Genomic DNA, 25,756 nt, shown 5'->3' on the forward strand with positions numbered 1-25,756 from the left:
CATGTTAGATAAAGGTCCTTAGATTGCGTGTAGAATGTTTCATGCAAATTGCAAAAAAAAATCCTAGAATAAAAACGGGTTTAAGCGTTTTACAAACTGCTCAAAATTATATAGCGCCCCCCTTTGGCCATTTGGGGTAAGATTGGTTTCAGTGATATTTGAACTAACCCTCTACACTATTTTGTCATGAAAATGTGACTTTGCATGTATGTTTTAGAGGCAGAAGAATAATTTGCATAAAAATGCAATATTGTTTGAATTATTTAAAAAAGCATGTTTCAATGTTAAAGAAATCCGATCTGACAGATCTTTAGATATCGGTCCAAAGTTCACGTAAAAAAAGTTTTGTGCACGTGACGCGAAAATTCCAGAATAAAAGTGGGTTTACGCGTTTTACAAACTGCTCAAAATGGCGGAAAATCAAAGGGCGGAGCTTACTTAACAACGACACAGATGTCTTCCGCTTGAGTCAAAGCACGCGTGTAACAAGTTGCATGTCTTCAAATGAAACGAGTCATGACTTATGCCCGTTTGAAGTTTGAATTTTCAAACGCTTCGTATAGCGCCCCCCTTTGGCCGATTGGAATAAAATTGGTTTCAGTGATACTTTGACTAACCCTCTACATCTTTGCCAAATGCCATGAACGTGTAACTTTGCATGTATGATTTAGAGACCGAAGAATAATTTGCATAAAACCGCAATATTGATTGAATTATTAAAAAATTATACTTCACTTTAAAAAAAATCTGGTTGATCAATCTCACCGTATTGGTCCAAAGTTCATGTGAAAAAAGTTTCGTGCGCGTAACAAAAAAAACCCAGGAGGAGATAGATTTTTACTGTTTTTCATATTATTCCGAATTGTGGGAGACCTAAAGGTCAGAGGTCAAAAGTTAGAGGGTAAAAGTTGTTCGGCATGAGGAGACGCATACGTGTATACAGGTTTCATGCCTGTACCTCAAACACAGCATGAGCTATACCTGTTCAAAGATCGCACTTTCGAAGGCTTCCTACAGCGCCACCATTTGGCCGATTGCTGTAAAAAGTAATAGCACACTTCACCACTGTAAACTGAACACATTGATGTTTTTATTTTCATTTTCTCACTACGTATGTAGGAGTTATAGGAAACCGAAGTTTTTGGGATACTTGCACTGCTTAGTATAGAAATAAATAAATAATTTGACGATATCTAAAGTGTGCTCGCCTATAGGCGAGCCCACAACTAGAAAAATATTGTTCCTTCGAAACAATTGTGGGCTCGCTTCAAGCCAGAAAACAATGGCTATAAAAGTACAAAATGTCAAGATCGCAGGCAGTGCTCTCTTTGACGTTATTGACGTCAACGATTGGTCCATTTTGTTCCAAAAATGTGTTGTGCAAAAGTTGACCCGCTGGTGGCGCTATAACAGGCCAATGTAAGAAGGGTGGTATCTGTTCCTTGACCTATTGGGAATGTGCTTGCAAGATTTCACGCACATTGCAGGCTGTGTTCATGATTTGAGGTGTTTTTGGCTTTGGCCACTTTATCGCTGCTTGCAGCTATATTCATTATTATAATTTTTTTGTGTGTGTGCACTTCATAGGCATATTAGATAAAGGTCCTTAGATTGTGTGTAGAATGTTTCATGCAAATCCCAACGGGTTTAAGCGTTTCACAAACTGCTCAAAATGATATAGCGCCCCCCTTTGGCCAATTGGGGTAAGATTGGTTTTAGTGATATTTGGACTAACACTCTACATCTTTGCCAAATGCCATGAACATGTTACTTTGCATGTATGATTTAGAGGCAGAAGAATAATTTGCATAAAACTGCAATATTCATTGAATTTATTTAAAAAAGCATGTTTCAATTTTAAAGAAATCCGATCTGACAGATCTTTAGATATCGGTCCAAAGTTCACGTAAAAAAGTTTTGTGCACGTGGAGCGAAAATTCCAGAATAAAAGCGGGTTTACGCGTTTTACAAACTGCTCAATATGGCGGAAAATCGGTGGGCGGAGCTTACTTAACAACGACACAGATGTCTTCCGCTCGAGTCAAAGCACGCGTGTAACAAGTTGCATGTCTTCAAACAAAACGAGTCATGACTTATGCCCGTTTGAAGTTTGAATTTTCAAACGCTTCGTTAAGCGCCCCCCTTTGGCCGATTGGAATAAAATTGGTTTCAGTGATACTTTGACTAACCCTCCACATCTTTGCCAAATGCCATGAACGTGTAACTTTGCATGTATGATTTAGAGGCCGAAGAATAATTTGCATAAAACCGCAATATTGATTGAATCATTAAAAAATGTTATTTCACTTTAAAAGAAATCCGCCGAGACTAGTTTGACCGTATTGGTCCAAAGTTCATGTGAAAAAAGTTTTGTGCGCGTAACGCGAAAATCCCAGGAGGAGATAGATTTTTACTGTTTTTTATATAATTCAAAATTCGGGGGGATCTAAAGGTCAGAGGTCAAAAGTCAGAGCGTAAAAGTTGTTCGGCATGAGGAGACGCATAGGTGTATACAGGTTTCATGACTGTACGTATAACAGAGCATGAGCTCTATCTGTTCAAAGTTCGCACTTTCGAAGGCTTCCTACAGCGCCACCATTTGGCCGATTGCTGTAAAAAATAATAGCACACTTCGCCACTGTAAGCTGAACACATTGATGTTTTTATTTTCATTTTCTGTCTAAGTATGTAGGAGTAGAAAGGAACCGAAGTTTTGAGGAGAACTTGATATGACGGTTAGATATTGTCACTAGAAAAATATTGTTCCTTCGAAACAATTGTGGGCTCGCTTCAAGCCGGAAAACAATGGCTATAAAAGCACAAAATGTCAAGATCGCAGGCAGTGCTCTCTTTGACGTTACTGACGTCAAAGATTGGTCCATTTTGTTCCAAAAATGTGTTGTGCAAAAGTTGACCCGCTGGTGGCGCTATAACAGGCCAATGTGAGAAGGTTGGTATCTGTTCCTTGACCTATTGGGAATGTGCTTGCAAGATTTCACGCACATCCCAGGCTGTGTTCATGATTTGAGGTGTTTTTGGCTTTGGACACTTTATCGCTGCTTGCAGCTATATTTATTATTATTATTTTATAATTTTTTTGTGTGCACTTCATAGGCATGTTAGATAAAGGTCCTTAGATTGCGTGTAGAATGTTTCATGCAAATTGCAAAAAAAATCCTAGAATAAAAACGGGTTTAAGCGTTTTACAAACTGCTCAAAATTATATAGCGCCCCCCTTTGGCCATTTGGGGTAAGATTGGTTTCAGTGATATTTGAACTAACCCTCTACACTATTTTGTCATGAAAATGTGACTTTGCTTGTATGTTTTAGAGGCAGAAGAATAATTTGCATAAAAATGCAATATTGTTTGAATTATTTAAAAAAGCATGTTTCAATGTTAAAGAAATCCGATCTGACAGATCTTTAGATATCGGTCCAAAGTTCACGTAAAAAAAGTTTTGTGCACGTGACGCGAAAATTCCAGAATAAAAGCGGGTTTACGCGTTTTACAAACTGCTCAAAGTGGCGGAAAATCGAAGGGCGGAGCTTACTTAACAACGACACAGATGTCTTCCGCTTGAGTCAAAGCACGCGTGTAACAAGTTGCATGTCTTCAAACGAAACGAGTCATGACTTATGCCCGTTTGAAGTTTGAATTTTCAGACGCTTCGTATAGCGCCCCCCTTTGGCCGATTGGAATAAAATTGGTTTCAGTGATACCTTGACTAACCCTCTACATCTTTGCCAAATGCCATGAACGTGTAACTTTGCATGTATGATTTAGAGGCCGAAGAATAATTTGCATAAAACTGCAATATTGATTGAATTATTAAAAAATTATATTTCACTTTAAAAGAAATCCGCCGAGATTAGTTTGACCGTATTGGTCCAAAGTTCATGTGAAAAAAGTTTCGTGCGTGTATCGAAAAAAACCCAGGAGGAGATAGATTTTTACTGTTTTTCATATAATTCCGAATTGTGGGAGATCTAAAGGTCAGAGGTCAAAAGTCAGAGGCTAAAAGTTGTTCGGCATGAGGAGACGCATACGTGTATACAGGTTTCATGCCTGTACCTCAAACACAGCATGAGCTATACCTGTTCAAAGTTCGCACTTTCGAAGGCTTCCTACAGCGCCACCATTTGGCCGATTGCTGTAAAAAGTAATAGCACACTTCGCCACTGTAAACTGAACACATTGATGTTTTTATTTTCATTTTCTCACTAAGTATGTAGGAGTAGAAAGGAACCGAAGTTCCCGTCTACTATATGACTGCCTGATAGATAAATAAATAATGACAATATCTAAAGTGTGCTCGCCTTATAGGCGAGCCCACAACTAGAAAAATATTGTTCCTTCGAAACAATTGTGGGCTCGCTTCAAGCCGGAAAACAATGGCTATAAAAGCACAAAATGTCAAGATCGCAGGCAGTGCTCTCTTTGACGTTACTGACGTCAAAGATTGGTCCATTTTGTTCCAAAAATGTGTTGTGCAAAAGTTGACCCGCTGGTGGCGCTATAACAGGCCAATGTGAGAAAGTTGGTATCTGTTCCTTGACCTATTGGGAATGTGCTTGCAAGATTTCACGCACATCCCAGGCTGTGTTCATGATTTGAGGTGTTTTTGGCTTTGGACACTTTATCGCTGCTTGCAGCTATATTTATTATTATTATTTTATATTTTTTTTGTGTGCACTTCATAGGCATGTTAGATAAAGGTCCTTAGATTGCGTGTAGAATGTTTCATGCAAATTGCAAAAAAAATCCTAGAATAAAAACGGGTTTAAGCGTTTTACAAACTGCTCAAAATTATATAGCGCCCCCCTTTGGCCATTTGGGGTAAGATTGGTTTCAGTGATATTTGAACTAACCCTCTGCACTATTTTGTCATGAAAATGTGACTTTGCATGTATGTTTTAGAGGCAGAAGAATAATTTGCATAAAAATGCAATATTGTTTGAATTATTTAAAAAAGCATGTTTCAATGTTAAAGAAATCCGATCTGACAGATCTTTAGACATCGGTCCAAAGTTCACGTAAAAAAAGTTTTGTGCACGTGACGCGAACATTCCAGAATAAAAGCGGGTTTACGCGTTTTACAAACTGCTCAAAATGGCGGAAAATTGAAGGGCGGAGCTTACTTAACAACGACACAGATGTCTTCCGCTTGAGTCAAAGCACGCGTTTAACAAGTTGCATGTCTTCAAACGAAACGAGTCATGACTTATGCCCGTTTGAAGTTTGAATTTTCAAACGCTTCGTATAGCGCCCCCCCTTTGGCCGATTGGAATAAGATTGGTTTCAGTGATATTTTGACTAACCCTCTACATCTTTGCCAAATGCCATGAACGTGTAACTTTGCATGTATGATTTAGAGGCCGAAGAATAATTTGCATGAAACCGCAATATTGATTGAATTATTAAAAAATTATATTTCACTTTAAAAGAAATCCGCCGAGACTAGTTTGACCGTATTGGTCCAAAGTTCATGTGAAAAAAGTTTTGTGCGCGTAACGCAAAAATCCCAGGAGGAGATAGATTTGTACTGATTTTTATATAATTCAAAATTCTGGGGGATCTAAAGGTCAGAGGTCAAAAGTCAGAGCGTAAAAGTTGTTCGGCATGAGGAGACGCATACGTGTATACAGGTTTCATGACTGTACGTATAACAGAGCATGAGCTCTATCTGTTCAAAGTTCGCACTTTCGAAGGCTTCCTACAGCGCCACCATTTGGCCGATTGCTGTAAAAAATAATAGCACACTTCGCCACTGTAAGCTGAAAACATTGATGTTTTTATTTTCATTTTCTGTCTAAGTATGTAGGAGTAGAAAGGAACCGAAGTTTTGAGGAGAACTTGATATGACGGTTAGATATTGTCACTAGAAAAATATTGTTCCTTCGAAACAATTGTGGGCTCGCTTCAAGCCAGAAAACAATGGCTATAAAAGCACAAAATGTCAAGATCGCAGGCAGTGCTCTCTTTGACGTTACTGACGTTACTGACGTCAAAGATTAGTCCATTTTGTTCCAAAAATGTGTTGTGCAAAAGTTGACCCGCTGGTGGCGCTATAACAGGCCAATGTGAGAAGGTTGGTATCTGTTCCTTGACCTATTGGGAATGTGCTTGCAAGATTTCACGCACATCCCAGGCTGTGTTCATGATTTGAGGTGTTTTTGGCTTTCGACACTTTATCGCTGCTTGCAGCTATATTTATTATTATTATTTTATAATTTTTTTGTGTGCACTTCATAGGCATGTTAGATAAAGGTCCTTAGATTGCGTGTAGAATGTTTCATGCAAATTGCAAAAAAAATCCTAGAATAAAAACGGGTTTAAGCGTTTTACAAACTGCTCAAAATTATATAGCGCCCCCCTTTGGCCATTTGGGGTAAGATTGGTTTCAGCGATATTTGAACTAACCCTCTACACTATTTTGTCATGAAAATGTGACTTTGCTTGTATGTTTTAGAGGCAGAAGAATAATTTGCATAAAAATGCAATATTGTTTGAATTATTTAAAAAAGCATGTTTCAATGTTAAAGAAATCCGATCTGACAGATCTTTAGATATCGGTCCAAAGTTCATGTAAAAAAAGTTTTGTGCACGTGACGCGAAAATTCCAGAATAAAAGCGGGTTTACGCGTTTTACAAACTGCTCAAAGTGGCGGAAAATCGAAGGGCGGAGCTTACTTAACAACGACACAGATGTCTTCCGCTTGAGTCAAAGCACGCGTGTAACAAGTTGCATGTCTTCAAATGAAACGAGTCATGACTTATGCCCGTTTGAAGTTTGAATTTTCAAACGCTTCGTATAGCGCCCCCCTTTGGCCGATTGGAATAAAATTGGTTTCAGTGATACTTTGACTAACCCTCCACATCTTTGCCAAATGCCATGAACGTGTAACTTTGCATGTATGATTTAGAGGCCGAAGAATAATTTGCATAAAACCGCAATATTGATTGAATTATTAAAAAATTATATTTCACTTTAAAAGAAATCCACCGAGATAAATCTGACCGTATTGGTCCAAAGTTCATGTGAAAAAAGTTTTGTGCGCGTAACAAAAAAAACCCAGGAGGAGATAGATTTTTACTGTTTTTCATATAATTCCGAATTGTGGGAGACCTAAAGGTCAGAGGTCAAAAGTTAGAGGGTAAAAGTTGTTCGGCATGAGGAGACGCATAAGTGTATACAGGTTTCATGGCTGTATGTATAACACAGCATGAGCTATACCTGTTCAAAGATCGCACTTTCGAAGGCTTCCTACAGCGCCACCATTTGGCCGATTGCTGTAAAAAGTAATAGCACACTTCGCCACAGTAAACTGAACACATTGATGTTTTTATTTTCATTTTCTCACTAAGTATGTAGGAGTAGAAAGGAACCGAAGTTCCCGTCTACTATATGACTGCCTGATAGATAAATAAACTAGAAAAATATTGTTCCTTCGAAACAATTGTGGGCTCGCTTCAAGCCAGAAAACAATGGCTATAAAAGCACAAAATGTCAAGATCGCAGGCAGTGCTCTCTTTGACGTTACTGACGTCAAAGATTGGTCCATTTTGTTCCAAAAATGTGTTGTGCAAAAGTTGACCCGCTGGTGGCGCTATAACAGGCCAATGTGAGAAGGTTGGTATCTGTTCCTTGACCTATTGGGAATGTGCGTGCAAGATTTCACGCACATCCCAGGCTGTGTTCATGATTTGAGGTGTTTTTGGCCTTGGCCACTTTATCGCTGCTTGCAGCTATATTTATAATTATTATTATATTTTTTTTGTGTGTGCACTTCATAGGCATATTAGATAAAGGTCCTTTGATTGTGTGTAGAATATTTCATGCAAATTGCTAAAAAGAAATCCTAGAATAAAAACGGTTTTAAGCGTTTCACAAACTGCTCAAAATTATATAGCGCCCCCCTTTGGCCAATTGGGGTATGATTGGTTTTAGTGATATTTGGAATAACACTCTACATCTTTGCCAAATGCCATGAACATGCTACTTTGCATGTATGATTTAGAGGCAGAACAATAATTTGCATAAAAATGCAATATTCATTGAATTATTTAAAAAAGCATGTTTCAATTTTAAAGAAATCCGATCTGACAGATCTTTAGATATCGGTCCAAAGTTCACGTAAAAAAAGATTTGTGCACGTGACGCGAAAATTTCAGAATAAAAACGGGTTTACGCGTTTTACAAACTGCTCAAATTGGCGGAAAATCTAAGGGCGGAGCTTACTTAACAACAACACAGATGTCTTCCGCTTGAGTCAAAGCACGCGTGTAACAAGTTGCATGTCTTCAAACGAAACGAGTCAAGACTTATGCCCGTTTGAAGTTTGAATTTTCAAACGCTTCGTATAGCGCCCCCCTTTGGCTAATTGGAATAAGATTGGTTTCAGTGATATTTGGACTAACCCTCTACATGTTTGCCAAATGCCATGAAAGTAACACTTTGCATGTTTGATTTAGAGGCAGAATAATAATTTGCATAAAACCGCAATATGAATTGAATTATTAAAAATTAATGGTTTAACGTACAAACTTCTCACCACATAGACTGTATAGGTATTGGTCCAAAGTTCATGTGAAAAAAGTTGTGTGCACTTGACGCGAAAATCCCAGGAGGAGATAGATTTTTACTGTTTTTCATATAATTCCGAATTGTGGGAGACCTAAAGGTCAGAGGTCAAAAGTTAGAGGGTAAAAGTTGTTCGGCATGAGGAGACGCATAAGTGTATACAGGTTTCATGGCTGTATGTATAACACAGCATGAGCTATACCTGTTCAAAGTTCGCACTTTCGAAGGCTTCCTACAGCGCCACCATTTGGCCGATTGCTGTAAAAAGTAATAGCACACGTCGCCACTGTAAGCTGAACACATTGATGTTTTTATTTTCATTTTCTCACTAAGTATGTAGGAGTAGAAAGGAACCGAAGTTCCCGTCTACTGTCTGACTGATAGATAAACTAGAAAAATATTGTTCCTTCGAAACAATTGTGGGCTCGCTTCAAGCCGGAAAACAATGGCTATAAAAGCACAAAATGTCAAGATCGCAGGCAGTGCTCTCTTTGACGTTACTGACGTCAAAGATTGGTCCATTTTGTTCCAAAAATGTGTTGTGCAAAAGTTGACCCGCTGGTGGCGCTATAACAGGCCAATGTGAGAAAGTTGGTATCTGTTCCTTGACCTATTGGGAATGTGCTTGCAAGATTTCACGCACATCCCAGGCTGTGTTCATGATTTGAGGTGTTTTTGGCTTTGGACACTTTATCGCTGCTTGCAGCTATATTTATTATTATTATTTTATATTTTTTTTGTGTGCACTTCATAGGCATGTTAGATAAAGGTCCTTAGATTGCGTGTAGAATGTTTCATGCAAATTGCAAAAAAAATCCTAGAATAAAAACGGGTTTAAGCGTTTTACAAACTGCTCAAAATTATATAGCGCCCCCCTTTGGCCATTTGGGGTAAGATTGGTTTCAGTGATATTTGAACTAACCCTCTGCACTATTTTGTCATGAAAATGTGACTTTGCATGTATGTTTTAGAGGCAGAAGAATAATTTGCATAAAAATGCAATATTGTTTGAATTATTTAAAAAAGCATGTTTCAATGTTAAAGAAATCCGATCTGACAGATCTTTAGACATCGGTCCAAAGTTCACGTAAAAAAAGTTTTGTGCACGTGACGCGAACATTCCAGAATAAAAGCGGGTTTACGCGTTTTACAAACTGCTCAAAATGGCGGAAAATTGAAGGGCGGAGCTTACTTAACGACACAGATGTCTTCCGCTTGAGTCAAAGCACGCGTTTAACAAGTTGCATGTCTTCAAACGAAACGAGTCATGACTTATGCCCGTTTGAAGTTTGAATTTTCAAACGCTTCGTATAGCGCCCCCCTTTGGCCGATTGGAATAAAATTGGTTTCAGTGATACTTTGACTAACCCTCCACATCTTTGCCAAATGCCATGAACGTGTAACTTTGCATGTATGATTTAGAGGCCGAAGAATAATTTGCATAAAACCGCAATATTGATAGAATTATTAAAAAATTATATTTCACTTTAAAAGAAATCCGCCGAGATTAGTTTGACCGTATTGGTCCAAAGTTCATGTGAAAAAAGTTTTGTGCGCGTATCGAAAAAAACCCAGGAGGAGATAGATTTTTACTGTTTTTCATATAATTCCGAATTGTGGGAGACCTAAAGGTCAGAGGTCAAAAGTTAGAGGGTAAAAGTTGTTCGGCATGAGGAGACGCATAAGTGTATACAGGTTTCATGGCTGTATGTATAACACAGCATGAGCTATACCTGTTCAAAGATCGCACTTTCGAAGGCTTCCTACAGCGCCACCATTTGGCCGATTGCTATAAAAAATAATAGCACACTTCGCCACTGTAAACTGAACACATTGATGTTTTTATTTTCATTTTATCACTAAGTATGTAGGAGTAGAACGGAACCGAAGTTTTTGATACTTGCACTGACTAGTATGACTAGTATAGAAATAATGACAATATCTAAAGTGTGCTCGCCTGTTTACAGGCGAGCCCACAATAATGACAATATCTAAAGTGTGCTCGCCTTATAGGCGAGCCCACAACTAGAAAAATATTGTTCCTTCGAAACAATTGTGGGCTCGCTTCAAGGCAGAAAGCAATGGCTATAAAAGCACAAAATGTCAAGATCGCAGGCAGTGCTCTCTTTGACGTTACTGACGTCAAAGATTGGTCCATTTTGTTCCAAAAATGTGTTGTGCAAAAGTTGACCCGCTGGTGGCGCTATAACAGGCCAATGTGAGAAGGTTGGTATCTGTTCCTTGACCTATTGGGAATGTGCTTGCAAGATTTCACGCACATCCCAGGCTGTGTTCATGATTTGAGGTGTTTTTGGCTTTGGACACTTTATCGCTGCTTGCAGCTATATTTATTATTATTATTTTATAATTTTTTTGTGTGCACTTCATAGGCATGTTAGATAAAGGTCCTTAGATTGCGTGTAGAATGTTTCATGCAAATTGCAAAAAAAATCCTAGAATAAAAACGGGTTTAAGCGTTTTACAAACTGCTCAAAATTATATAGCGCCCCCCTTTGGCCATTTGGGGTAAGTGATATTTGAACTAACCCTCTACACTATTTTGTCATGAAAATGTGACTTTGCATGTATGATTTAGAGGCAGAAGAATAATTTGCATAAAAATGCAATATTGTTTGAATTATTTAAAAAAGCATGTTTCAATGTTAAAGAAATCCGATCTGACAGATCTTTAGATATCGGTCCAAAGTTCACGTAAAAAAAGTTTTGTGCACGTGACGCGAAAATTCCAGAATAAAAGCGGGTTTACGCGTTTTACAAACTGCTCAAAATGGCGGAGAATCTTAGGGCGGAGCTTACTTAACAACGACACAGATGTCTTCCGCTTGAGTCAAAGCACGCGTGTAACAAGTTGCATGTCTTCAAACGAAACGAGTCATGACTTATGCCCGTTTGAAGTTTGAATTTTCAGACGCTTCGTATAGCGCCCCCCTTTGGCCGATTGGAATAAAATTGGTTTCAGTGATACTTTGACTAACCCTCCACATCTTTGCCAAATGCCATGAACTTGTAACTTTGCATGTATGATTTAGAGGCCGAAGAATAATTTGCATAAAACCGCAATATTGATTAAATTATTAAAAAAATATATTTCACTTTAAAAGAAATCCGCCGAGACTAGTTTGATCGTATTGGTCCAAAGTTCATGTGAAAAAAGTTTTGTGCACTTGACGCGAAAATCCCAGGAGGAGATAGATTTTTACTGTTTTTCATATAATTCCGAATTGTGGGAGACCTAAAGGTCAGAGGTCAAAAGTTAGAGGGTAAAAGTTGTTCGGCATGAGGAGACGCATACGTGTATACAGGTTTCATGGCTGTACCTAAAACACAGCATGAGCTATACCTGTTCAAAGTTCGCACTTTCGAAGGCTTCCTACAGCGCCACCATTTGGCCGATTGCTATAAAAAATAATAGCACGCTTCGCCACTGTAAACTGAACACATTGATGTTTTTATTTTCATTTTCTCACTAAGTATGTAGGAGTAGAAAGGAACCGAAATCCCGTCTACTGTTGATTGCCTGCCTGATAGATAAATAATGACAATATCTAAAGTGTGCTCGCCTTATAGGCGAGCCCACAATAACTAGAAAAATATTGTTCCTTCGAAACAATTGTGGGCTCGCTTCAAGCCAGAAAACAATGGCTATAAAAGTACAAAATGTCAAGATCGCAGGCAGTGCTCTCTTTGACGTTACTGACGTCAAAGATTGGTCCATTTTGTTCCAAAAATGTGTTGTGCAAAAGTTGACCCGCTGGTGGCGCTATAACAGGCCAATGTAAGAAGGGTGGTATCTGCTCCTTGACCTATTGGGAATGTGCTTGCAAGATTTCACGCACATTGCAGGCTGTGTTCATGATTTGAGGTGTTTTTGGCTTTGGCCACTTTATCGCTGCTTGCAGCTATATTCATTATTATTATTTTTTTTGTGTGTGTGCACTTCATAGGCATATTAGATAAAGGTCCTTAGATTGTGTGTAGAATGTTTCATGCAAATTGCAAAAATAAATCCTAACGGGTTTAAGCGTTTCACAAACTGCTCAAAATGATATAGCGCCCCCCTTTGGCCAATTGGGGTAAGATTGGTTTTAGTGATATTTGGACTAACACTCTACATCTTTGCCAAATGCCATGAACATGTTACTTTGCATGTATGATTTAGAGGCAGAAGAATAATTTGCATAAAACTGCAATATTCATTGAATTTATTTTAAAAAGCATGTTTCAATTTTAAAGAAATCCGATCTGACAGATCTTTAGATATCGGTCCAAAGTTCACGTAAAAAAAGTTTTGTGCACGTGGAGTGAAAATTCCAGAATAAAAGCGGGTTTACGCGTTTTACAAACTGCTCAATATGGCGGAAAATCGGGGGGCGGAGCTTACTTAACAACGACACAGATGTCTTCCGCTCGAGTCAAAGCACGCGTGTAACAAGTTGCATGTCTTCAAACGAAACGAGTCATGACTTATGCCCGTTTGAAGTTTGAATTTTCAAACGCTTCGTATAGCGCCCCCCTTTGGCCGATTGGAATAAAATTGGTTTCAGTGATACTTTGACTAACCCTCCACATCTTTGCCAAATGCCATGAACGTGTAACTTTGCATGTATGATTTAGAGGCCGAAGAATAATTTGCATAAAACCGCAACATTGATTGAATTATTAATAAAATATATTTCACTTTAAAAGAAATCCGCCGAGACTAGTTTGACCGTATTGGTCCAAAGTTCATGTGAAAAAAGTTTCATGCGCGTATCGCAAAGATCCCAGGAGGAGATAGATTTTTACTGTTTTTCATATAATTCCAAATTCTGAGGGATCTAAAGATCAGAGGTCAAAAGTCAGAGCGTAAAAATTGTTCGGCATGAGGAGACGCATACGTGTATACAGGTTTCATGGCTGTACGTATAACAGAGCATGAGCTATACCTGTTCAAAGTTCGCACTTTCGAAGGCTTCCTACAGCGCCACCATTTGGCCGATTGCTGTAAAAAGTAATAGCACACGTCGCCACAGTAAGCTGAACACATTGATGTTTTTATTTTCATTTTCTCACTAAGTATGTAGGAGTAGAAAGGAACCAAAGTTTTTTGATACTTGCACTGACTGCCTGCCTAGTATAGAAATAATGACAATATCTAAAGTGTGCTCGCCTTATAGGCGAGCCCACAACTAGAAAAATATTGTTCCTTCGAAACAATTGTGGGCTCGCTTCAAGCCAGAAAACAATGGCTATAAAAGCACAAAATGTCAAGATCGCAGGCAGTGCTCTCTTTGACGTTACTGACGTCAAAGATTGGTCCATTTTGTTCCAAAAATGTGTTGTGCAAAAGTTGACCCGCTGGTGGCGCTATAACAGGCCAATGTGAGAAGGTTGGTATCTGTTCCTTGACCTATTGGGAATGTGCTTGCAAGATTTCACGCACATCCCAGGCTGTGTTCATGATTTGAGGTGTTTTTGGCTTTGGACACTTTATCGCTACTTGCAGCTATATTTATTATTATTATTTTATAATTTTTTTGTGTGCACTTCATAGGCATGTTAGATAAAGGTCCTTAGATTGCGTGTAGAATGTTTCATGCAAATTGCAAAAAAAATCCTAGAATAAAAACGGGTTTAAGCGTTTTACAAACTGCTCAAAATTATATAGCGCCCCCCTTTGGCCATTTGGGGTAAGATTGGTTTCAGTGATATTTGAACTAACCCTCTACACTATTTTGTCATGAAAATGTGACTTTGCTTGTATGTTTTAGAGGCAGAAGAATAATTTGCATAAAAATGCAATATTGTTTGAATTATTTAAAAAAGCATGTTTCAATGTTAAAGAAATCCGATCTGACAGATCTTTAGATATCGGTCCAAAGTTCACGTAAAAAAAGTTTTGTGCACGTGACGCGAAAATTCCAGAATAAAAGCGGGTTTACGCGTTTTACAAACTGCTCAAAGTGGCGGAAAATCGAAGGGCGGAGCTTACTTAACAACGACACAGATGTCTTCCGCTTGAGTCAAAGCACGCGTGTAACAAGTTGCATGTCTTCAAACGAAACGAGTCATGACTTATGCCCGTTTGAAGTTTGAATTTTCAGACGCTTTGTATAGCGCCCCCCTTTGGCCGATTGGAATAAAATTGGTTTCAGTGATACCTTGACTAACCCTCTACATCTTTGCCAAATGCCATGAACGTGTAACTTTGCATGTATGATTTAGAGGCCGAAGAATAATTTGCATAAAACTGCAATATTTATTGAATTATTAAAAAATTATATTTCACTTTAAAAGAAATCCGCCGAGATTAGTTTGACCGTATTGGTCCAAAGTTCATGTGAAAAAAGTTTTGTGCGCGTATCGAAAAAAACCCAGGAGGAGATAGATTTTTACTGTTTTTCATATAATTCCGAATTGTGGGAGATCTAAAGGTCAGAGGTCAAAAGTCAGAGGCTAAAAGTTGTTCGGCATGAGGAGACGCATACGTGTATACAGGTTTCATGCCTGTACCTCAAACACAGCATGAGCTATACCTGTTCAAAGTTCGCACTTTCGAAGGCTTCCTACAGCGCCACCATTTGGCCGATTGCTGTAAAAAGTAATAGCACACTTCGCCACTGTAAACTGAACACATTGATGTTTTTATTTTCATTTTCTCACTAAGTATGTAGGAGTAGAAAGGAACCGAAGTTTTTTGATACTTGATATGCCTGCCTGATAGATAAATAAATAAATAATGACAATATCTAAAGTGTGCTCGCCTTATAGGCGAGCCCACAACTAGAAAATATTGTTCCTTCGAAACAATTGTGGGCTCGCTTCAAGCCAGAAAACAATGGCTATAAATGTACAAAATGTCAAGATCGCAGGCAGTGCTCTCTTTGACGTTACTGACGTCAAAGATTGGTCCATTTTGTTCCAAAAATGTGTTGTGCAAAAGTTGACCCGCTGGTGGCGCTATAACAGGCCAATGTAAGAAGGGTGGTATCTGCTCCTTGACCTATTGGGAATGTGTTTGCAAGATTTCACGCACATTGCAGGCTGTGTTCATGATTTGAGGTGTTTTTGGCTTTGGACACTTTATCGCTGCTTACAGCTATATTCATTATTATTATAATTTTTTTGTGTGTGTGCACTTCATAGGCATATTAGATAAAGGTCCTTAGATTGTGTGTAGAATGTTTCATGCAAATTGCAAAAAAAAAAATCCTAACGGGTTTAAGCGTTTCACAAACTGCTCAAAATGATATAGCGCCCCCCTTTGGCCAATTGGGGTAAGATTGGTTTTAGTGATATTTGGACTAACACTCTACATCTTTGCCAAATGCCATGAACATGTTACTTTGCATGTATGATTTAGAGGCAGAAGAATAATTTGCATAAAACTGCAATATTCATTGAATTTATTTAAAAAAGCATGTTTCAATTTTAAAGAAATCCGATCTGACAGATCTTTAGATATCGGTCCAAAGCTCACGTAAAAAAAGTTTTGTGCACGTGGAGCGAAAATTCCAGAATAAAAGCGGGTTTACGCGTTTTACAAACTGCTCAAAATGGCGGAAAACCGAAGGGCGGAGCTTACTTAACAACGACACAGATGTCTTCCGCTCGAGTCAAAGCACGCGTGTAACAAGTTTCATGTCTTCAAACGAAACGAGTCATGACTTATGCCCGTTTGAAGTTTGAATTTTCAAACGCTGCATATAGCGCCCCCTTTTGGCCGATTGGAATAAAATTGGTTTCAGTGATACTTTGACTAACCCTCTACATCTTTGCCAAATGCCATGAACGTGTAACTTTGCATGTATGATTTAGAGGCAGAAGAATAATTTGCATAAAACCGCAATATCTATTGAATTATTAAAAAATTATATTTCACTTTAAAAGAAATCCGCCGAGATAAATCTGACCGTATTGGTCCAAAGTTCATGTGAAAAAAGTTTCGTGCGCGTAACGAAAAAAACCCAGGAGGAGATAGATTTTTACTGTTTTTCATATAATTCCGAATTGTGGGAGACCTAAAGGTCAGAGGTCAAAAGTTAGAGGGTAAAAGTTGTTCGGCATGAGGAGACGCATACGTGTATACAGGTTTCATGGCTGTACCTAAAACACAGCATGAGCTATACCTGTTCAAAGTTCGCACTTTCGAAGGCTTCCTACAGCGCCACCATTTGGCCGATTGCTGTAAAAAGTAATAGCACACTGCACCACAGTAAGCTGAACACATTGATGTTTTTATTTTCATTTTCTCACTAAGTATGTAGGAGTAGAAAGGAACCGAAGTTTTTTGATACTTGCACTGACTGCCTGCCTAGTAAATAATGACAATATCTAAAGTGTGCTCGCCTTATAGGCGAGCCCACAATGACAATATCTAAAGTGTGCTCGCCAGGTACTGGCGAGCCCACAATGACAATATCTAAAGTGTGCTCGCCTTATAGGCGAGCCCACAATAACTATTTCCCTTTAATTAACTAAACCATGGTGGCCCACCACAGTTGCATTTGTCCCACCACAGTTTTACAATGTACCCAGATATACTTTTAATCTCTTAAATAATAGTGCTTTGCTTTCCAGTGTTGCTTAACCAAAGCATCTCTGAGCCAGGCAGCTCCTCTACATCTACATGCTAGACACAAACACAAGCATGAGACTCTTATGAGCTTAAGAGTTGATGATTTTGAACAGTCGATTCTGTATCTCGACTCTACAAGCAGTATGTAGTTTCACAACCAGTGTTTGAACAATGCCACGAAACTCAGATCCCATATCCCAGGGAAATTGTCACTTTGTAATTGTCCAGCAGGTTGTCCAACATCTGCGGATTGATTGTTGACTAAACATTTGTTGTTCGAGACCCAAAAGACTTTGCCCGGGACCCAAATGATTGAAAATAGCAGATCTACAAGTTCGTTGATCGGCTATTTTCAGTACTTCTTAATTATTGATATGGAATGTTTTACACGTGTTTGTTTGTTTGTTTTAAAATGTATGACATTATAAAAAAAATTAAAAGTCTGTATATATTTTTTAATGTAGGATAAGAAAATTACTCGCGTAGTGGCCCATAAAAATTGGTCCGTGACCCACAAATGGGTCCTGACCCACTGTTTGGGAAACAGCGGACCGAAGCATTAAATGCAACAAGTGGAGTCTTGAGGCAACGGTGGTTTGCCCAGCACTGTTAGAGTAACCCCTGGTAGAGTAACACACACACGCACACACGCACTCACTCGCACTACTCCACCATTTTTGTTGAAAAGATGTAGTCCAATTATTCCAGTTTCATGAACAGCAATATGAAGCCGCAAACAGTATTTATTTTCTTAACATCGTGTTGAGCAGCACTTCAAATTTGAGACAAGTGGGATCTCTTACACATACACACGCACACACGCACGCACATGCGCATGCATGCATGCACGCACGCACGCACACACACACACACACACACACACACACACACACACACACACACACACACACACACACACACATACACACTTGTACATACAGTATAATTAATATGTACACATAAGCATACACAGACACATGTGCCATCAATAGACATATAGTATGCGTAAGATAATAAATAATAATAATAATTAAGAGTGTGGAAATAATTAGTTCTCTGGCGTACACCCACAAAGCACGCTCTATGATGACAGCAATGTGAATCAAAGTTGCTAATTAATTATTATTTGGTGAGACATTGGGTTAGAACTCAGGCTTGAAATTAGAAGACGTGTCGTGTAACTTTGATCTGTGTGCATGCATGCTTACATGGGTTTTTGTGAGTATATGTGCGTTCACGCTTTCAAAAGTATCTGGAGTGTGTGTGTGTGTGCACGCATGCTGTTGATCTTTAATCATCTAATGCTGTATCGTAGCGTTGCTTATTCATTTAGCTGCTTTCACACTTTAACCTTGAAGTTATCTACTGTAGACTTTAACTGGTGGAGCTGTGAGAATGCAAATGACTGACTTCTTCTTAGGATGTGACATGCAACACATGGACCTGATGTAGAAAACAAAGAGTAAGGAGTGCATCTGTTTGGCTGTAGAGTAAAAATCTCTCACGCAAGGTGTTTATGGTAGCCAGGTGACAGAATTGTTAGACCAAGGCACTCTTGAGGGACAGTTAAAAAGCCTTTATTTTAGGGCTAATGCATGGCAAGAAACATTTAAAAAAAAATGCACCTACACGTTGCTGCACAAGGCCTTCTTCAGGGTGAGTCACCCTGAAGTGAAAATGCCCTTTAATTTGTGTTTTTATGGTTTGATATTTGTTTTTAGGTTGTTTTCAGTGGTTTGTGAATTCATCTGACATGCTGTGTGCTGATGTAATGTATTGGTGCTACAGTATGTCATATATTGGTATTGTGTATGTACCAGACATACAGTATGACGTGTGATTTTTCAGGATGTGGTCTAGTGACCTTTGTCAACCCTCCTCTCTCTGTTCCCTTTCTCTCCCTCCCTCTCTCACATCTGTAACCCTTTCTCTGTTTCTCTTGCTTTCTCTGTCGTCTCTCCAATCTCCCTCTGCATTGTTTTTAATAAAACTGCAGTGTGCTTAATAAAACTGAAATGTCATTCGAATGTTTTGTGTTGTGTCTGTAGTTGCATGTTTCACAAATACAATCTGCATAGTAGATAAATGTTGGGATACTTCCACATCCATTGAGCATCCATCGTAATACTCTACTGTACTGTGTACCTCAAGGCCAGGACTCCTTGCCTCTGACAGACAAAAAATGTAACTCATGAATCTCTATTCACTGCAAACCGCATCTTTCAATCGATCTGTGCTTCTTTTTCTTCTCTCCCTCATAATCTCTCTTTCTTATTTATTCGTTTTCCTTCTGCAGGGAGCCCAGCCGTCCCACTAGCCTGCTGCCCCCTGATTGGAACTCAGGACTGGGCTTGGGGAGAGAGGATGAGCCCCTGCCTCCAGGGCTGGAGGCGCTGCCTCTTAGACTGATGCAACAGGACTGCACTGCCGTCAAAACCCTGCTGCTCAGACTGAGGCGAACTCTGCAAGAGGTGGGGGTCAGATACGCACACAAGCACACACTAGGGATTTCTTTTTCACTCTCTATCAAATGTCTTTTCCAAAAACTAGCCGATCTACAAGTTGTGAGCTATTTTTTTTTACAAATGTTCCGCCCCAGGATAATGGATTTTGATTATCGCGATAATATTGTTAATCGTGATTTATTTTGACACAATAATCGTGATATGGAATTTTCATTATCGTCCCATCCCTTGCACGCACACACAATTTGAAAGGAGATTCTGTGAAAAACAAACTAAAACAAACCAAAGTTATTTGTTATTCCTCAGACATGTCACAGACAACTCAGTCACAGATCTGTAATTTAAGTTTTTAATACATCTAGTCCTCTTAATAAGTGATGGTTGCATCACTTGGAGCCACACCAGTGCTTCACTGACAGTTCTGTCTGTCAATCAACTACTATTCATCATAAAGAAATCATCCCTCCCAAAGCACAGGCATTTAAATATGCTTTTATAAAGTCTCTGCAATCAATATGTTCATTTCACCAAATAGTCTGAGTTTTACTTTGGGCAATAAGTCTCATTCAGAGTGAGTAGGGAGAAACAGTGAAATTAGCTTCACTGTTTCAAATGAGCTGTAATGGACAATTAGTTAAGCACGTGTACATTCCAAGTACTTTGGTCTCACTGTTAAAATTAAAGTACCATATTGATGGTCACAGTGTTCAGTCATGCACTCTCTCTCACTGGCCTGGTGCTGTAGAATGGAACGCTCTGAACCAGAAGTAGTGTTGCTGTAATCCTTTTCACTGTGGATAGCGTTATTTCATTAACATTAAAGCGCCTTCCAGACGGTACGCGGTCACCTCGTCCAAGTAATTCATTTTCAATGAGAAGTGGGCGGTTATTTTGTCCACACGGAGAAGTTTAGAGGTGGCGAGGCGAGCGGGTGCGGTCCCGTGAAATTGTTCGTGCATGCACTCGCGGGGGGCGAGAGCTGAATTGTGTTCATCTTTGTGAAATACCGTGCGGCGTTTACTCACTGAGCGAGTGTGTTTGGTCTCCGCTGATCCTAGCAGCAACCGCGTACCGCCTGGAAGGCGCTTTATGCATTTTTACATACAGATGTTTTTACTTTATGATTTTGATTCAGATATGTGTAAACCCATTTTGGCTTTGGTCACTTACTAGCACACAGCTATATACTGTACTGTATAATGTAGCTTTAATAATATTTGTATCATACATACTGTACATATACTGTATGTGCATATTGTATTCATACTACTCCTACTACAACACTACTAATACAATACCAATAATACTATTGATAATGCATCTATTCTTTGTCAGTTATTCCTACAAGCATTAATATTCTATCTCACTTTGTCTTAACTATGCATTAGACATGTATATGCCAAGGAGCGCAGATGATGACACATTAGACTCAACAAGTCTGGCTAAAAGCAATCCATTCGCTCTGCCAGGTTTCCATTTTCTGCTCCTCTACATGGATGACTGACCATCTCCAAACACAACATTATTACACACACGCACGCACGCACACACACACACACACACACACACACACACACACACACACACACACACACACACACACACGCACACACTTGCTAAGCATTTTATTGAGCTGCTGTCCGCTTCTATTCTATGTGTTTCTGTCAGTGTTTTGCTCCTCCTCTCCTTTCTTCTCCATAAGTCTTGATGCTACAAAGGGCCAGATCATTAAATGCTAATTTTATATCATTCTGAATTGGGACTAGCATGTTTTCAATCTTTACCTGTGTTTTGTGATTTTACTAAGGGCATTATCTCAAATTAAACATCTCTGTCTCTATTTAAATAGTGCATTTTCAGTATATAGCATTGTGGAGTACTGCATTTCACCTGACAACATTTCACAGTAGCCCGTGCCACCATCAGTTATTTTAAGCATTTCACTTAGTGATTTTGCTGATGTGAATGTGATTAAAGGGGTGTGTCAACCCCTGAGCTCTGCTTTCCTTTGTTAGCCCATTCATCATCTTTAGACACTGTGCTCCTAGGCAGTCCAAGTCATTAAACCGAGCGCTCCCAGGCAGTTTTTTTCTCCATTCTTGAATCTTAAAGGCTTTTTACTGAACCAGATCTAATTGAGGGGACAGTTGTGCACTAAGGCCTGTGGGACAGGGGTGACCTTAAAGATTGAGGGAGAGGGGGGGACGGAGTGCGTGTGTGCGTGCGTGCGTGTGCGCAGTGTGTTTGTGCAAGAGTAGGATGTCTGTCTGTCTCTCTGCATGGTGAAACTCATTGATCACTGTTGACACATTGATGGCCTGATGCCATGGCACACCTTTGAGGGGTAATACGGAGGTATGCTTCTTCAAAGGGCAGCCAAACCAATAAACCTTCTGAGTAGATGCTGTTCAAAGGTTTAGGCTCTCGGCTTCCTTGGAGCTTCCTTAAGACCTACTGTACTGTAGCGGTAGATTAAAACGGTACCTGAACAATCCAATTTGTTAATTACAGACTGTAATTAACAGATTCTAATTTACAGTAGGTGTATCCATAGGAGGTCCTCATTGTACGTGTGTTTCTCTCGTACCTTTACTTACATTTGACATGGGCTAAACAATTCATCTGAAAAATATTTTAAAAATCACTATATTGAACTACTGCAGTTTGCGAATTGCAGAGGCTGCAAAATATTGCAAAAAAGAAGGGGTTCAAAATGGACTTCTAAACAAGGAATTTAGGCGGCATTTTATCCATCAATCGGCAATGTATCGGATCGGGCCGATCAAAGCGTGATCGGCGATAATCGGTGGTTTAGATCAAAAGGTAAATTCACCGATCCGATCGGATCGGTGCATCCGATCAACCAGCCGTTCAGTATGCCCACTTGAGGACATTTTGGGGTATTGATTTCCACAGTGCTGAAGGAAAAATTAGTTACTGCTATGATAATAAATACATAGTAATGCTGGTAAATAACTATAAGGCAAATATATAAATTAATTCATGAGTGAATGAATGAATTAAAGTTAAAACATTAACATTTAGAAAATATAAATAATAACTTGATCGGATCGGTGATTGATCGGTATCGGGTGATCAAACTTTTGTGATCGGTGCTCGCTGATCGGTTCCAAAAAACCTGATCGGACCATCCCTACTAAACAGTAAACCGAATTCAATTCAATGATGTTGTTTATACAGAACTTTTTCGGACAAATTGTTCAGCCTTACTTTTGACATAATTTATGATGAACTAAACGGTTCATCCATGTCTGGTACAGACACGAGAGGCAAAGCACATTAACTTCAGTCCTAAGTGAGCAAGAGTGCAGCAGATGGCAAGAAATAGACCAGATCAGATACAACAGCCCTGGAGCTCTTACCAGCTCATCTCAACCAGAAATTATGCCTGATTCTCACTTGATTGATCATTTTGCGTTGCTCACCGAAAATAGCTGGTCTACAATCTGACAATGCGTCGCGTTGCAACACCTCGTGAGCTTGTAGATCTGCTATTTATGCTTCATAACACCGATGTGCAACTAATTATCCATCGGGCCTTATCCTCCATCTAGTCTTCCTCTGTATACCTCATAGCTGTCTTTCTTTCATACTTCTTCCACATCTCTGTATTTGTATCACATCCTGAATGTGTAAGAGAGAGTCACGTCATTATGTGCGGTCCCAGACAAAGATATGATAAGATCCTCGCTCAGTTTCTAGTTTCTCCTGTCTCATCTTAAGCCCTCGTAGGTGACATTTTGACTAGATGTCAGGTGTTTTGTCAGAGTCAGAGCGTGTGCTGCATCCGTGCCTGTGTGCATCTGCTCTCAGATGTGAATCAGTGTGCTAGGTTGTGAGTTTTTGAATGTGCGTGCGTGCTAGGGCATTAACGACTTGTGATTTTAGCAAGTCGACTCAGTAAAAAGTTGTGTTGTAGTCGACTTTATCGTTTGATGACGTCATCACATCACACACAACCCCCCAATTATTTTGGGGGTGCCCCAGATGATTAACTTAATGTGAAACATTGTTTTCTCACTCAACTGTAAACAAACCAACATAAAGTTTAAGTGTATAGAGGGTATCTTCACATTTCTAAAGTGACAATTTAAGGAATTTTTAACACCCCTATTGTCAAATATATAGAGGCAGAAATTGTAAAAATAGCCGATCATGCTCACAACGCCTCGCAACGCGAGGCGTTGTGAGCATGTAGATCTGCTATTTTCACAATAGAATTTTTTTTTTCTTCTTTTTTTAACTTCGACTTTCGACTTTCTCTGGTGGGAGTCAACTAGTGTAATGAAGTCGACTGAGTCGACTTGTCGACTTTTTCGTTAATGCCCTAGTGCGTGCGTGTGTGTGACTGTGTGTGTGTGCGCGCATGCATGTGGTGTTTGCTCTCTGTGCCTGTGTGCACCTGGGAAGGCCTTCTAAATCCCTGCTTCCCCCTGCCTATACACCTGCATGGGGTTGAAAAGCATGAATGTGTCTGATCACGGCAGGCATTAGAAAACCCAGAGATTAATGTACTGTAGCAAATGATAAAAATATCTATCCATCTATAAATTTGGGAAATCTACGTCTTTGTGCGTGTGTGTGTGTGTGCGCTGACGTCATCCAATGGGAAAACCCTTGGGAAAACACGGTGACGTCATCCAATTTGAAACCCTTGATAAAACATAGAGTGACGTAATTCCATTTGCGTAAGACTGTGTGTGTCACAACAGGATGCTGGGTGTTTCTGACATCATCAGGGACCTCCTTAACCCCATATTTGGTCGATCGGGCCCCAAAAACCCATTGAGTTCAATGGACATTTTTGACGGAATTCATTTCCCAGCGGATTCTTGTGACTCGCGTCAATGCAACTCGTGTCAGTTTAACCACACTTGCAATTTCCCTGAATTGCATCTTTCTGGTTATCCCTTTTTTTCTAACGTTTGTTAGTGCATCGGCAACCAGACTACTACTGTACTTTATGACTTTATTCCATCTTCCATGACTATCAAAGACTATCATCATAGACAGCATGCATCGCAGAGGTTGACATCATGGCCTGTAGGCTACAAGGGTCAACGGCCATAAGAGATATGGGTCATAATCCATGACACGCCACATGAAAAGTTTGTGCGGGTCTCTGCTTCATCTCTCTCTCAACTAAGGGGTCCTCGGCCTGAAAACGTAGAAGAATACAGAACAATTGGACGGAAATGTGTAGAAAACATCATAGCTCTTATATAGAAAACAAAGGCATTAATTATTGTTACAGGTGTTCTAAACAGACAGCCCCTCCTTTTTTCTTCTTTCCACTGTTTCTGGTGTTTTTTAAGCTGCATAAAAATATGTTAAACATGCAAGTTAATTATTGCACAATTCATCAAATGGTGAGTCCTGAGTTGGGAACCTCAAGCTCATCAGTTTATGGATCTGTAAAACCGCCGACATCCTTGTAAACACTTGTGATAACAGTAGTCCACACACACACACACGCACGCACGCACGCACGCACGCACGCACGCACGCACGCACGCACGCACGCACGCACGCACGCACGCACGCACACACACACACACACACACACACACACACACACACACACACACACACACACACACACACACACACACACACACAACCGCTTATATTTGTGTCTGGATATACAGTACAGTACAGCAGGGGGGTCACAAGGGGTAGGAAAGTGGGACTGAGTTACTGGGGCCCAAGGTGGAGGGGCCCTATAATAACTTTATCTATTGAAAAATAGCAGATATACAAGCTCACAGCGCGGCACCGAGTGGTGCCGCGCTGCGAGCTTGTAGATCTGCTATTTTTGAAAAGTTGTGAATATGTGTGAAAATCTTTGAATATATGTATTTTTTAAGCGAACATTTCTAACTCAAATTTGGCTTCTGGGGGGTCCCTGGAACTCAATATTTTGAGATCAGGGTCCGTGGCCAAATACATATCATCTTGGGGGTCCTTGACATTGGTTTCTTGCACACATTTTCAAGATTTTTCAAAAATAGCAGATCTACAAGCTCACAGCGCGGCACTCGGTGCCGCGCTGTGAGCTTGTATATCTGCTATTTTTCAATAGTTAACATTCATGGGGGGCCCGCAGTGA

The 25,756-nt window shown here is 39.6% G+C and overlaps 1 protein-coding gene across 1 annotated transcript in view; it reads left to right on the plus strand.

The window, feature by feature from the left end:
* ccser1 (coiled-coil serine-rich protein 1) overlaps nucleotides 1-25,756 on the plus strand; it is a 217,557-nt gene that overhangs the window by 65,624 nt on the left and 126,177 nt on the right. The window contains exon 8 of the mRNA XM_080739096.1: nucleotides 19,458-19,632. Coding sequence (XP_080595222.1) covers nucleotides 19,458-19,632 — 175 coding nt within the window. The remainder of the gene's footprint in view (nucleotides 1-19,457; nucleotides 19,633-25,756) is intronic.

This window comes from Nannobrachium achirus (genome assembly GCF_963921795.1).
Source record: "Nannobrachium achirus genome assembly, chromosome: 12".
Lineage (NCBI taxonomy): Eukaryota > Metazoa > Chordata > Actinopteri > Myctophiformes > Myctophidae > Nannobrachium > Nannobrachium achirus.